The 13,775-nt window shown below is 48.3% G+C and overlaps 1 protein-coding gene across 2 annotated transcripts; it reads right to left on the bottom strand.

Annotated features, from left to right (window-relative positions):
- Positions 1 to 492: 492 nt before the first annotated feature.
- On the bottom strand, positions 493 to 13,570 carry CYP24A1 (cytochrome P450 family 24 subfamily A member 1; the record flags this gene model as incomplete). 2 transcript variants are annotated; one of them, XM_080924695.1, is made up of 11 exons in its annotated part: positions 493 to 603; positions 694 to 891; positions 1,526 to 1,604; positions 2,601 to 2,767; positions 5,905 to 6,050; positions 7,335 to 7,446; positions 8,323 to 8,414; positions 9,893 to 9,989; positions 12,292 to 12,385; positions 12,963 to 13,153; positions 13,313 to 13,570. In XM_080924695.1, 11 exons carry the CDS (start codon positions 13,568 to 13,570, stop codon positions 493 to 495), a joined length of 1,545 nt encoding a protein of 514 aa, XP_080780821.1. The 2 variants fall into 2 exon arrangements, with proteins under 2 accessions (XP_080780821.1, XP_080780822.1); XM_080924696.1 differs by lacking the exon at positions 694 to 891.
- Positions 13,571 to 13,775: the final 205 nt, after the last annotated feature.

The raw sequence follows: 13,775 nt of genomic DNA, 5'->3' as shown, positions 1-13,775 counted from the left end.
ATACAAAGATCGTTGTTTTACTACAGAAGTGATCTCTCAGCACAGGGCTTGAGTGACAAACTAGGGCCAACATTAAAAGAAAAAAAGCAATTCAGTAATTTAAAGGGGGGGGGCTAGGTGGGGCTAGAGAGATGGTCTCATGATTAAGAGCACTTTCTGTTCTTGCAGAGGACCTGAGTTTGGTTTCTAGTAACCTGTCATTTGGGCAGTTCACGGCCCTCTGTAGCTCTAGATACAGGAACTCTGATGTTCTCTTCTAACATCTGTGGGGACCCACACTCCTGTGGCACACATACACACACATTCAAAATAAAATAAAATCTTTTTTTAAAAAAAGGAAGAAAGAGAGAAAGAGAAGAAAAAGAACAAGAAGAACAACAAGAAGAAGGGGAAACGAAAGTTGAGTCTAGACACTTGTGAATTTTGTTCAATCCTGGTTGGGTAAGGTGCTTACCTGAAGGTGACAGTGACCCAGACACTCACTTCAACATTCTACCGTGGACGGAACGCAATTGGCAGTTCCCGGCTTGGTACCAGGATACCAAGATGCAGCATCTCCACAGGTTCCTTGTCTGTAGCCACAATGCTATATTTTTGGATTATCTGTAACCCACATTGAGATAAAAGAAGAGTTAAGCCTCTTGCCTCTTGCTTTGAGGATGTGGCTGTAGAAACCCAGTGAAGACTTCTTACCCAGCAAAGAGCCAAGTGGAGCTGTAACTCTGCCAGCCGGCGCCCGATGCACATCCTCTTCCCGATGCCAAATGGGAGATGAGCAAAGGGGTTGATCTTTTTCTCTTTCTGAAGCCAGCGTTCAGGTCTAAATTTGTCAGAATCTTCAAAATGGTCCTCGCTAGAACCCAGCACCTGCGTATTTAGTGTTAGCACCGTCTAAGAACACACAGAAAAAGATCATTTTTTTTTAAACCAGTAGAAAAAAAAAAAAAAACTCATGGAAATACATGTGTTAGGGATGGTATAGCATGTGTGTATGTACCAATGTGCATATACAAAGGCAAGAGGAAGGCATCTTTGCCGTATTTCCTTGACAGAGGTTCTATCACTAAACTTGGATTTAAGCTGGCAAACAGCAAGAACCGCTGACTCAGCTTTCTCTGACCCTCCCCCCAATGCTGGCCCTTATCCAGCCTTTCACACGGATGTTGGAGATTCAAACCCAGATCCTATCCAGTGCAGCACGTGCTCTGGCCCCCCGAAATCCTTCCCTAGTCCCAGAACTCTGCATTTCTGTGTTCCATTTTCACAACTACCTCCCTTCTCCCCACTTTCAGATGAGAAAGAATGAAGCCTACAGAGTCCCTGTAGCTTACTCAGGACCACTAGCAGAGTCAGGAGTCACCATCCCTAACCCTGTTCTTAGCAGCATACCGCAACGATGCTCTGTCTTCTATGGGTTTCTAGAACCAATGCTCTCCCAGATAAAAAGCTTTGGGGAGATTCGGCAAACACGAGAGAAGTGTAATCGTCCCAAGTTTTGCTAGTCTACGGGACAGATTTTACTTACTCCTTTGGGCAGAGTGTATTCGCCCAGAACTGTTGTTTTGTCAAGGGTCCGAGTTGTGAATGGCACACTTGGGGTAAGCCTGAAAAAAAGAAAATCAAAATCAGATTGTAAATGTGGCCTCACACTGTCTGACAAGACATTAGGACCACAGCCAGAATGAAAAATGGGAGTTCCGTCAGGTGTCACAATCCAGACAAGAACAATACCCTGTCTCTTTCCATGAGGAACTCTGAGCAACTGACAGTCATTGGAAAAGAGAAAGTCAGGTTTTCCTAGGAGTGGAGCCCCCGAAAGATCAACTACCCTCCCTCTGCTCTCAAGTATATATATGGGCAACATAAATTAGACTCGCTGGTGAAAAAGGCAGAGAATTGGGTGACAGAGGAAGGGGGCGGGGCTGGGAGAGGGGAGGGGGTATAATTAGATCCTCTGTATGGAGTCATCGAAGAAGAACTGAGGTCTGTTCTGTTTTGTTTTTAGGAAATCCCATATTCTCAACATGCGTGCCTCTTGTTTCTTATCATGTTAGTTGAAACCCGTAAGCGAGGCTGGCTAGTGGCTCATCACACTGGTTTTCTTCTCAGCCTAATTATTGTCTCACCGACTGTTCCATTCCATCCAATCTGTCCACATCTCATTCTTCACCTGAGGCCTGGCATTTTTTTTTTTTTTCTATTCTGCCCACAGAAGCAGTACAGCTTCCTTCTAGGCTAAGGGTGGGAGGAGGGTTACTTCCTAGGAAGAGTCTTCAGAGACAAAGATGTGTATCTCCCTATCCTCTTACATGGCCTTCATCTGCAACCCTAGAGACACACCTGGCCTCCTTACGACTAACAGCATCCAGCACAGGCAGGCTGCTATTGCTTTCAAGAGGAAGAAATTCATTTCTGGGATTTAATAGGATTGGCCCACCAAGGATCTTCTCTCTAGTTTGATAGATGTGTGTAATAAACCAGGAGGAACAGCTTAAGGAACCCCTGCTACGTCTTCAAGAGAACCCTTTTCTAGTGACATAATGTATTGCCAAAGCAAACGAGAACTGTTCTCGAGAACCAGCCCAGAGGTGTGTCCGTACCGCATGGATTCTTTTAGACAGGCCTTTAAATAGGGCATTTTCCTCACATCTTCCGCCCGTGGCGTCTGACCGTCAGGCAGCACGCTCTGGATCTCCCGAAGAAGTCTCTGTTGCACTTGGATATTTCGGGATAGATTGTAGAGAATCCACATCAAGCTGTTTGCGGTCTGAAAGGCAACGGGCCTCAGATGAGGGTCTGCGCATGACTGGTCTCGAACTAATGAGACAGTCTGTCGATGAGCAGCCTCAAACCGCTGTCGGGTGAACAAAAGGCCCCATCTAAATTATAGTTGGGTGTTATTGCTCGAGCACAAACAACTGGCAGGGTGTGTGTGTGTGTGTGTGTGTGTGTGTGTGTGTGTGTGTGTGTGTGTGTGTGTGTGTGTGAAAATCTGGGGGACGACCCGCACTCCTTTCTGTGTTGATCCTGCCATATTTAACTGCTATGTGAAATGCCACCACTAGGGGGAAACCGAAGCAAGATGCAAAGTTGTCCTCTCTGTTTTCCACTCTCAGACAGAACTGTGAATCTATCGCGGCCTCAAAATAAAAAGTGAACTTGAACTTGTTTAGTGGGGGAAAATGTATGTACAGCGGAGTAGAGAGAGGACGGGAAAGCTCCGATGGCACTCGTGAGAGGCTATCTATGCAATTAAATGTGAACGACATCGCCCCTCTGGAATGTAATAAACGGTTTCTTGGCTACACCCTAAATTAACCAAGAACACGAAGAGGCTCTATCATGGGTTTAGCCACATGTAAAATGCCCTCGCAGGAGAATGTGACACCTTGCTAAAAATACAATAGAAGAGGAAATGAATTCCGCACATCAAATTCAGTGTGCCAAGAAGCCAGCGGTTTTTTGACAAGGCCAATGGCCTTTTTAGGGGTCTCTTTGGCATCTTTTCTGAGGTTAATGAGGAGCACCCACTATATTCGCCACCAGGAGTCGGATGAGCTCGGCTGCTCTTAAACTAATTTAAGCCAAATAGTCTCCAAACTTGGGTGTCATGCCCTCCCCCTGCAGACACCAAGGCTCTGACTGAGTGCCGTGGTCCACTCACATGGAGGAGCAGAGAGCAGGATGGCTCAGAGACAACCGGCATTTATTATTTTTGGAAGACCACGCCTCAGGCTTCTTCATGTCAGAGGGCCAGTGGCCTCAGCTGAAATAAACCCTGGACAGCATTATTACAGAACGGGAAGAGGCAAATTAAAGGTAGTCGAATCCCCCTGGTCCACGCAATGTGACTTTCAGAATAAACAGGACTAAAAAAGAAACGGACCAGGTGTATAGTTGTCTCAGGTAGCACCTCACCACAGGGCCGAACAGTGGGCACGGAGCCAGGTAACTGCAGTTTCACCACATCCGGGTACCGAGCCTGAGCTCTCAGGAAAACTGCAGAGCTGAACTCCAGGGGAAGTGGATCAAGGGCTCAGGTTGTCCTGGCATGACCTCCTCTGGGGGCGTGGGGGTGGGCACTCATGCCCTTCACTTGTGCTCTCTACTAAGTTCATTCTCGGCCCGTCTGCTTGTAAAAGCACAAAATGGCCAGCATACCCCCTTGCTTAAAATGTCCCCTAGTGGTGTATATATATATCACTGTCTGAAAGAGCGGTATGTCTGTATGTACACGTGTGTACGTGTGTGTGTGTGTGCTGTCTCATCTCCTCACTGGCATTTAAGTTCTATGAGGAACAAAACTTTGTCTCTCACTCTAAGTGGACTTTTAAGAGTCGGGCACATAGTAGGTGCGCTATAGTCCTCAACCTCTCTCATTCGCTCACTAGACATTTTTTGACCTTATGCCGTGTGCTCTTCTGCGCTCTTGGGATGAAGCAGTGGACCAAACAAAGCCACTTTAACAGAACTTGCACTTCTCTTAAGAAAACAGAAGAACAATGGCCGTAGCTTGCCTTCCTTGCTCGGTGTAAAGAGTTGCCTTTCTACTGGAAAGTGGGATCCAATCAGCCAGTGCTTTAGCCAATCTCCTGAGCGGAAGGGAGAAAGAAAGGGCGCTTTCCCTGATACAGAAGCCGACCTGTTCTTCTGCAAGAAGCAGCACAGAAGGGAATGCTGCAAAGAAGCCTCAAACGTGGGGAGTCAACTCTGGGGGGGAGGTAAACTGTGGGGGGCCATCTGTGAGGGATAGAGGGGGTCACTGTGGGGGATGGGGTCATCTGTGGAAGATAGAGGAGTCATCTGTGGGGGATGGGGTCATCTGTGGAAGATAGAGGAGTCATCTGTGGGGGATGGGGTCATCTGTGGAAGATAGAGGAGTCACCTGTGGGGATGGGGTCATCTGTGGGAGATAGAGGAGTCATGTGCGAGAGATGGGGTCATCTGTGGGGGCTCTGCTTGGAAACTTTAAGGTATATAGAATGTTGAACTTTGAGGAGTTCTGAGTATGTGTCACACCATGGACAGTTTAAGGCAACAGACTTCACCAGAACCTTGGTGTGTGGCTGTTTGTGTCCAGAATGTGGCCACTTGGAGAATCTATTGAGAGAATCAGCTGGTGTGTTGCACACTAGTCATTCCATTTAAATTAAAATCAAGCTATCTCAAGCTTGCTTGTACTTTTAAGCAATAAATAGGCAGTAGTTGGTGGGGGTGGGGGTCATATTTCATCTTATTTTAAATATAAATAAGATGAAATGTCATCACTTTTGGGGGTGGTCTGAGTAATGCCTTAAAAGACCTCTGTGTGTGTGTGTGTGTGTGTGTCTGTCTGTCTGTCTATCTGTCTGTCTGTCTCTGTGTGTCTGTGTGCATATCTGGGCACATGGATGGATGGGCATGTGGAAGCTGGAGGTTGGCTCTGCCTCATTTTCTGAGGCAGGGTCTTTCACTGGACTCGCTAGTCTGGTTGATCTCAGGGAACCTTCTCTCATCCCCAACCCTGGGGTTGCACCCATAGACTCAGGGTCCTGGTGGACACACAGACAGTAAGTACTTTACCAAATGAGCTCTCTCTCCAACCCTTACGCTTGAAATAGTTCAGTCATCTTGGCAGAGCATGGGCACCTATTTTCCAGTTCCTGTCTCTTTTCTATGGTGTGCGTCTAGAGCTTACTCCATATTTTCATTGGAGCTTTTGTTATTAGAGCAAGTCCCCACCACACCCTTAAGCACAAGGAGGCTGTGCTCTGCACTTCCTACCTTGCTTACTACGGGTTTTGTGAGGCGGTTGCTGCCTGGGTAATTCTGGTGGAGAGAATGATTGCAGCTGCAGCTTAGGAACTCATCATAGAAACCAAAGCACCCAATAGGCTAGCGGCTGAGTTCCCCGCCCACCCTTACCGTCTCCACCGCAGCGAGCTGGAGCTCCGTGACAGCAGCGTACAGTTCTTTCTTGGAAAGGCCATCTTGCTGATAGATGTCACAGAGGAAATCTGCACCAGGATGCTGGGAATATCTCTCTAGTCGGCTGTCGATGCACGGTTTGACTGTCAGAGGAGAGAAATGAGAGAGAGAGAGAGAGAGAGAGAGAGAGAGAGAGAGAGAGAGAGAGAGAGAGAGTTTGAAAATTCAGATGAGGAAAATAACCCAAGAAAATCTTGCAACATCCAGTCATGATAGGGACGCTGACGATTTGCTAGATCAGTAAGTATCTGGTTAATACTCTCCCCATTCCTGCAAGGACTGGTCAAGACTGGCATGGATCTGCTTCTCAGCATCCATTGTAATCTTCCAAAACTATTCATTCGGAATCAGGGATTTGGGAGCCTATAGCCACCCACCCATCCCCCGTCCATTGGAACTCACTATGTAGTCCTAGCTGGTCTAGAACCTGCTATGTAGACCAGGCTAGCCTCAAACTCACAGATATATGTCTGTCTCTGCCTCTAGAATGCTGGTTTTTACTAAAGGCACACACCACCATGCATGTATGGCCTTGAAGGCTTCATTTCTATCAAGTTCCTGGGTCAAAAGCTGTTGGCCTGTAATCACATTTTGATGAACAAAAGCTCAGGGCTCAGAAGGGATTAGCATGAACGGGGATGAGGACTGGCCTTATGTGCATAATCTAAACTTGGACACAGTTATTACTAGACACATACACAAGTGCAGAGCCTGGAAATACTGATGACACTTAGCATTTAGCGTTTATAAAAACACATTCAGACAGGGGTCTCACTCAGTCCTTTATGCGGGCAGACACCAGACTAAGATGGCCATGGAGATAGTGGGCTGGGCCACTGCCTGTGGTGTAGTTAGCATCTTTAGTACCAAAGCATGGCCTAGCCTTTGTGGGGACTCACAGAACTGTTGACTGTGTGGGTCTGAGTAAGGGTTAAGCCTATACATGCAAACAACGCATGACATCCTGTGTCATGAGCAGAAATAGCCCTAACCACCAAAATATTATAATGCACTCCATGTTTATGGTCCACTGGGCTTCTTAAAGGTTGTACCAAGGTGGGAGTTAGTGTCATTCGATACTTTAGAGATGGGGCAGTAAAGGATGGGAAGGTGTCACGAAGACACCACCATGCGTGAGCTTGAGTCTGCCTCGGCAGCTCTTCCTTGAACCCCTTGCAGAGCAGACTAGAGAGAGCTAGCTCCTCCTTCCCTCTTTAGCTATGCAGGCAAGCACAGAGGACACTAGAAAGCAGGAGAAGCGATGCCATAGGACAACCATGATGGCTCAGACAGACAGATCGCACTACGCCTCTCCTAAACATAGAGTCGGGGTCACCGGATGGCACTGGGCAGGGAGGCCCTTTCACCTGATTTGAAAATGGTGTCCCAGGCTATCGTGTGCGCTTGCCACACTTTGGTGTTGAGGTGCTTGTGCAGCTCCACGGGGGTCACCATCATCTTCCCAAATGTGCTCATCATCTGTAAGAAACACAGCAGCTCTCTAAGGCAGCATTCTCTTTGGAGGGGGAGGATCCTAACTCAGGCCAGTTCTGCATCTCCAAAGGGTGGGAGACAGAGGACCACCTTCTCTCTTGCTCACTGCAAAGATGGCTTTGTGCTTTGTGTTTAATAAAAAGACATCTGGCTCATGTTTGTTTGTACTGGGGATCAAACCCACAATCTCCTGGATGCTTTAAAGAAAAGAAAAAAGCATCTACTACTGATGTATTCTGTATCCCTTTTATTTTGTTTTTTTGTCTGGAGACAAAGTATCGCTAAACTGTCTAGCATGTGCTTGCATTCACTCTGTAGCCAAAACCAGCTTAAAACTTGCAATGATTCTGCCTCAGCACCTCGGGACCAAGGGGCTGGTGTGATCGGTCTGCACCACCAGCCCTGGTTTTTAAGGACATGATTGTAAAGAAAGAAGGAAAAACTGAAAAACTATACTTTGTTTATTCACTCCAGTTTCTGTTATTACATAACCTTAATTAATCACAAATCAATCTCACCATATCTGCAACATCTCACATTACTCAAATCATCCAAAACATTAAAGTCTGCAACATTCAGAAACTTTAAAAGATATTTTTTAAACAACTGACCATTACTCAAGATACTTTAAATACATTTAAAATAATATTTTTCATAACTTTGCCTAAACTGATAAATAATGAACTTAGCATGCTTTTTTGTGATTGGTGCTCATGTATATATTAAAATATAGGTATCAAAGGGAATAAATTAACTATTAAAAATAAATAAGTGCTAACATTTCTCCTTGGGAGACACAAGGATAACCTTTGCTGTTCTGAATTCTAGCGTTGAAGACACGCTATCCAGGGCCTGGCTTACTGTTTTGATGGCCGTAATGAAGGTCAGTGCTTCTTCTTCTGCGTCCTTTTGTAGGAGCCCGAATCTCTTCTCATATAACACGAGGCAGATGCCTGTCATTGAAAATAATCACTACTGTTATTCAACCGTAGCCAGGCCAGAGTCTACAATTAGCTGCCTATTAAAGACCGAGTTCCGTGTCTCATGGGACTGCGGTCTCTTCTAGAAAACAAAATCTCAAAGAGCAAGAGAGGAGGGCAGGGACATTCTCTTTTTCTCTTGAGAAGTCATTTCCAGGAGCGTGTGACTCTTAAGCTTTGAAACCTCCTGGTGTGAGACACACTGTCTATGTTAGTCACAGGGAGGTGAGGACAGAGTTATCAGTGGCTCAGGGATCTGTGCGGCCACCGTGAGAAAGGCTGGGGAGGAATAAGCTATGGGATGGGTTTCTAGTACCTGTTAGCATTCTGTCTAAGCTCCACCATGCAGTTACCTAGCAACAGGCAGGTGTGCCTGGCACTGTAAAAGGGGGATGCTTGTCCCCTCCTCACTCTCTTGCCTCTCTTGCTCTTTCTTGCCCTTTTGCTCTCTTTACCTCTCCCCCCCTTTGTCCCTTCTCTCCCCATTCCATTCCCCCCCCCTCTCCATGTGCTCATGGCTGGCCTCTACTTCTCCTCTCCCTTCCTCCTCCTCCTCTTACTCCTCCTCCTCCTTCTTCTTCTCCCCCCTCTCTGCCTCTACTACCCCCTTAACTCCCCTCCCCATGCCCTGAATAAACTCTATGCTATACTGTCTTCTGGCTGGTCCCTCAGGGGGAAGGGATGCCCCAACATGGGTCCTCTGGAGGCAACCCTTTCCCCACACCTCACCACACCTCCATAGAACACATCCTTTATAAACACATCAGTGCCTACCAGGGACTGGGCTAGCCCAGAACAGGGGTTTCTCTGCTGTTTTCTACTAAATAATGTTGTTTAGGATCAACCTATTCTCTAATAAGATTTCGTAGTCTTCAAAACTTTTTTTGCAGAGAAAATTTGAATTACAATACCCATGCCCCCTGCAGTAGATGTGGTAGTCGAACATGCTTCCACCTGGACTGGGATATCACACACCAGGCTAGCTGGCCTGAGAGCATCCCAGGATTCTCCTCTCTCTGCCTCCCATCTTGCCATAGGAGCACTGGAATTACAGACCTGAGTCCAGCTTTGTTTGAACCCAGGTCTTCGGGCTTGCAGACAGGCTGTTTCTCCACTGGGTGTGTCGTGTGTGTGTGTGTGTGTGTGTGTGTGTGTGTGTGTGTGTGTGTGATGCTTCCTTTGCTTAATTGACAAAAAGGCAACAGTGCAATCTGTTTTCCTCTTCCTGTTTCCCTCTGTGAATGTTCCTACCAGTATTTGTCACTTTAGAATCATAGCATTTGCTTAATAAGTGTTTGTTGAGTGACTTCATCAACAACCCATAGTACAAGCATAACTCAAATAAGTTTGTACGGCCTTGTCTTGATTGGTGATTATCATTATGGAGACCCGAGCTTCTTCCCCCGGCTCTCTCGTAAAGTTAGGTGAACAAGACTGTAAAGTCAACTTACTTTCAAAGGACCATTTGTTCAGCTGACTGTACAAGTCTCGGACGCGGCCACTCTCATCACGCAGCTCATCGATCCGTCCTATAAAATCAGCCAAGACCTAAAAGAAAGCAATGGGAAAGGCACATCTGTATCGCAGGAGGGAGAGAGAAGGTTCGAGTTCAGGGAGTTCGTTGGGGGTATTTCTGCTGCTGGTGGTGGTGGGCACTGGTTACACATTGTCTTCCCCGGGCCTGTCCTGTGCTGTTCCCTAAGCTCTTCCTGCTGTCACTGAAATCTAAATGTCAGGCTTGTTGTAAGAGTGTGCCTGGTGATTGTTTTGTGTTTATAGGTGTTTGGTAGTGTGTGTGTGTGTGTGTGTGTGTGTGTGTGTGTGTGTGTGTGAGAGAGAGAGAGAGAGAGAGAGAGAGAGAGAGAGAGAGAGAGAGAGATGTAGGCTCATGTTTGTGTGGGGACATGCACAAGTGTGGAGGCCAATGTTGACATTCAGTATCTTTATCTGCTCTCCTTCGAATTGTTTGAGACAGGGTCTCTCACTGAACTGACATTTATGGCTGACCTAGCAGGCCAATGAGCTTCCAGGATTCCTCCTGTTTCTACCTCCTGGGTGCTGGGATTTGAACTCAGGTCACAATGACTGCGATGCAAGCACTTTCCCAGCGGAGCCATCTCCCCAGCTCTGCTTTTATGCTTTAAGAAGGAAAACATCCTTTCTGGGAAGACTGGGTGGACAAGCCACGAGGGAGGAATCAGACCCAGTGGCAGCTCAGGGACTGTGGTGGAGTTTGGAGGAACACCACCACTCTGAACTTCCACATCTGGGCAGAGGCGTGCCCTCCCAACAGCTGTTTGTGCGAAGTGTGTGAAACCTGCAAGTTCTGGATGCAGTAGGTAGCTCTGCAACCTTGGGACAGCCACACAAGGGCTCTGGCTGCCAGCCTCTAACACCAGTGTCAAAAGTGACTGAAGCCCCATATTTGTCAAGTGTGAGGGGTCACACATGGTACCAGGTGTATCACCTTAGCTGCACTGCCCCCCCCCCCACAGGGCAAGAGGCACAACTTCTGCTCCCAACTTCTATGTCACAGCTGAGAAACAGCTTAGAGACGCCAAGTCACGTGACCAGCTAACTGATGGATGACCCGCCCAGCTATACCTGAGACAATGGATGAATGGTCAGAAAGCCGGCAGGTAACAGAGGAACATATTTTTGCTTGCTTATGTAATGTATTATAAAAGTACTTAGAATCTGTTACCTTACTAGAAAAGCAAGATTTGGAGGTGTTGGGGGGGAAACAAAAGCACAAGAAAGAAATCTGAGCATGGGGCATCTTCTCCTTTAACCCAAGCGCTAGGGAGGCAGAGGCAGGTGGATTTCTATGAGTTTGAAGCAAGACCTGGTGGTCTGCATGGTGAACTCTAGGCCAGCAGGAGGTACATGGAAAGACCATGTTTCAAAGAAAAAGAACAAAGCAATGGATTTCACATATAGTATGGATTCCCATGACCTGTCTTAGTTCCTATTAACATTGTCCTCAGTGCTACTGCAAGGTGGCCCTACCTGTGTGCCCTGCATGCCAGTAGATGGCTGACTGGCTCTGGAGCAGCTGTCCCCCGCTTGGCTAACTATGCTGTTTGCTAATGTCCTACCCGGGCCATTACGGCTATATTAATTATTCTGTATTCTGTCAGAGCCCATCTGGGTCCAAGTCCGACTCAAAATAAATTCTAATGTAAACAAGAGTAAAGAGAGTTTACTATATGCTTAATCCCCTCCTACGGCCCCCTGTCGGCAAAATGATACTATTAAAGTCCTTTAGTGAAGCTTAAAGTTATTCTTAAGGGTAAGGTCAGCTCCACTGTCCAGAATCTTCTCAGAATCATGGTCAGTATGGAGTACAAAATCTCTGGACGCATCCTGCGGTTTCACTCCTCTCCAATTTCAAAAGACCGGTTTCTACAGGAACACCTCCTCCCCCAGCGCAGCCCAGATTCTTTGCCTCTGTGTTCCTATCCTGACTGCAGAGCCCCCCTCCCCACCGCAACCACCCCCCCCAACATTGCCACCTAGGGCTTTTAGAAGTAGCATTGTAGACCAGGGGCTCCAAGAGTGGGAAGCCGGCTTAGAAACTAAGTAACACCTCTGGATCTCACTGGAGGGCCATGGCACAGCCAAGGCAGCATGTAACTGTCCCCTCCCCGGGACTGCTTTGAAGGATTTGGAGCAGATAAGTTTGGGAGAAGAGGAAGGAATGAAGGATGGAGAGAGACAGCAACCCCTTGAAACACCCACGGTCCACAATTCTCCTCCCTTTGCACTGTAGAGCTGTGACCCAAAGCCCCCATTAACAGCTCTCCCGCCCCGCGGAGGGCTCCGGAAAGCTGGCCCCCAGTGCACAAACCTCATTGATTTTCTTGTCCAGCTTCATGATCTCCACCGGCTTCATGAGTTTCTTTTGGAAGGCGCTGCGGACCCTCTGCCACTCCTGTCCCTCCCTGTAGAGAAGGGTTGTGCTTAGAGAGCCGCGAAAGAAGCTGCGCAGCGATGGGGGGGGGGGGGGGGAGGGCATGCAAAAACTAATTCCTGAAGATCTCCTGGAAGAGTCTCAGGAATCTTAGCTCTCAAGGAGTATTCGACCGGCCGCCACCAGCCATCACCGACCCTAGAGAGGCTCACAGTGTCTCTCTGTGAGCAGATGAGCAGATGACGACTTAAGGCGGTGAATGGTTGCGGGAGAAGGTTTTCATCAGTGGGGTAGGCTCGGACAAGTTGCCTTGCTCTAAATAACCCACACCCATTGTCATGCAAGCAATCTCAGGGACTCACAAACAAAAAAGGGGCCTGGTGCTTTTGATGTGTCCTGTTGGGGCGGCAGACATGTGCGCATCCCTTCACTGGATGGCTTGTGAGGGGAACCCACTCTCTGCGGCACAATTTCAGGATCGCGCCCTGGCTCTAGGTAGAGCAGGAGCTTCGTGTAAGAGAAGTCCTAGGGAACTCTTAACTACTCCCCTCCGGTACAGTCCCGCACGTCCAGCCTCCCACCGCCCCCACCCAGCAGAGGACACTCACAGGATCATCAGCCCGTAGGCTTCGTTGCGGTGGTCGCGATAGGCTTTCCAAGGTTTGATCTCCAGTCGCTGGGGATGCGCGCTCTCCGTGCGGTACAGAGCTTCCAGCAGGCGCGGCGAGCCCAGATGCACCGAGTCGAAGGAGCCCAGCTTCATCCGGAAAATCTGGCCGTACTTCTTGTGGTATTCGGCCTGCAGCGGGGCGGACCAAATGCCATCAACCGGAATCCTCTGGTGCCCGGGGCGCTTCTGCCTAGAACTGCTGATGGATCCCCTGAGCTCCCCCTGCCACCCGGAAGAGAAGGAGTAGGGAAGAGGGGACGATAGGGGAATAGGAAACAAACTGTTTACCAGTGTGTCGTGCTGTTTCTTCAGGCCACCTTTCCAAAAAATCTCCAGTAGGCTGCCTAGCAGTGGCCAGTTGGTGGGTCCAGGCAAGGAGGTGACGTTCCGAGTCTCACCATCTGTCATCAGAGGGCAGAGTGGCACCTCTTTTGGTGCGCGGGAAGCGCACGCCTTGGATGTCACTGACCTTGGAGGCTGTCCGAGGTCGCGCAGCCTGCGCAGGAAAGCGATCAGGGAGCGCTTTTTGTCAACGGGGCAGCTCATGGTAGCAAGCTAGGTTCTAAAGTTTGGGCGATTTTGGAAGGAGGCTAACAGAACCCGCGAGTGGGGTGAAATGGTACAGCAGGAGGGACTTCGAAGAGGCAGATGCTATACTGCAAGGTGTAGCGGCTTAGGGGCTGGGAAAGAGCCGGGGTTTTGGCAGCTTTGGGGAGAGTCCTCTGTAGGTCTGCAAATTTGACTTCGAAGT

This window comes from Micromys minutus (assembly GCF_963924665.1).
Source record: "Micromys minutus genome assembly, chromosome: 11".
Classification (NCBI taxonomy): Eukaryota; Metazoa; Chordata; class Mammalia; order Rodentia; family Muridae; genus Micromys; species Micromys minutus.
This window is presented reverse-complemented; position numbering and strand designations above follow the sequence as displayed.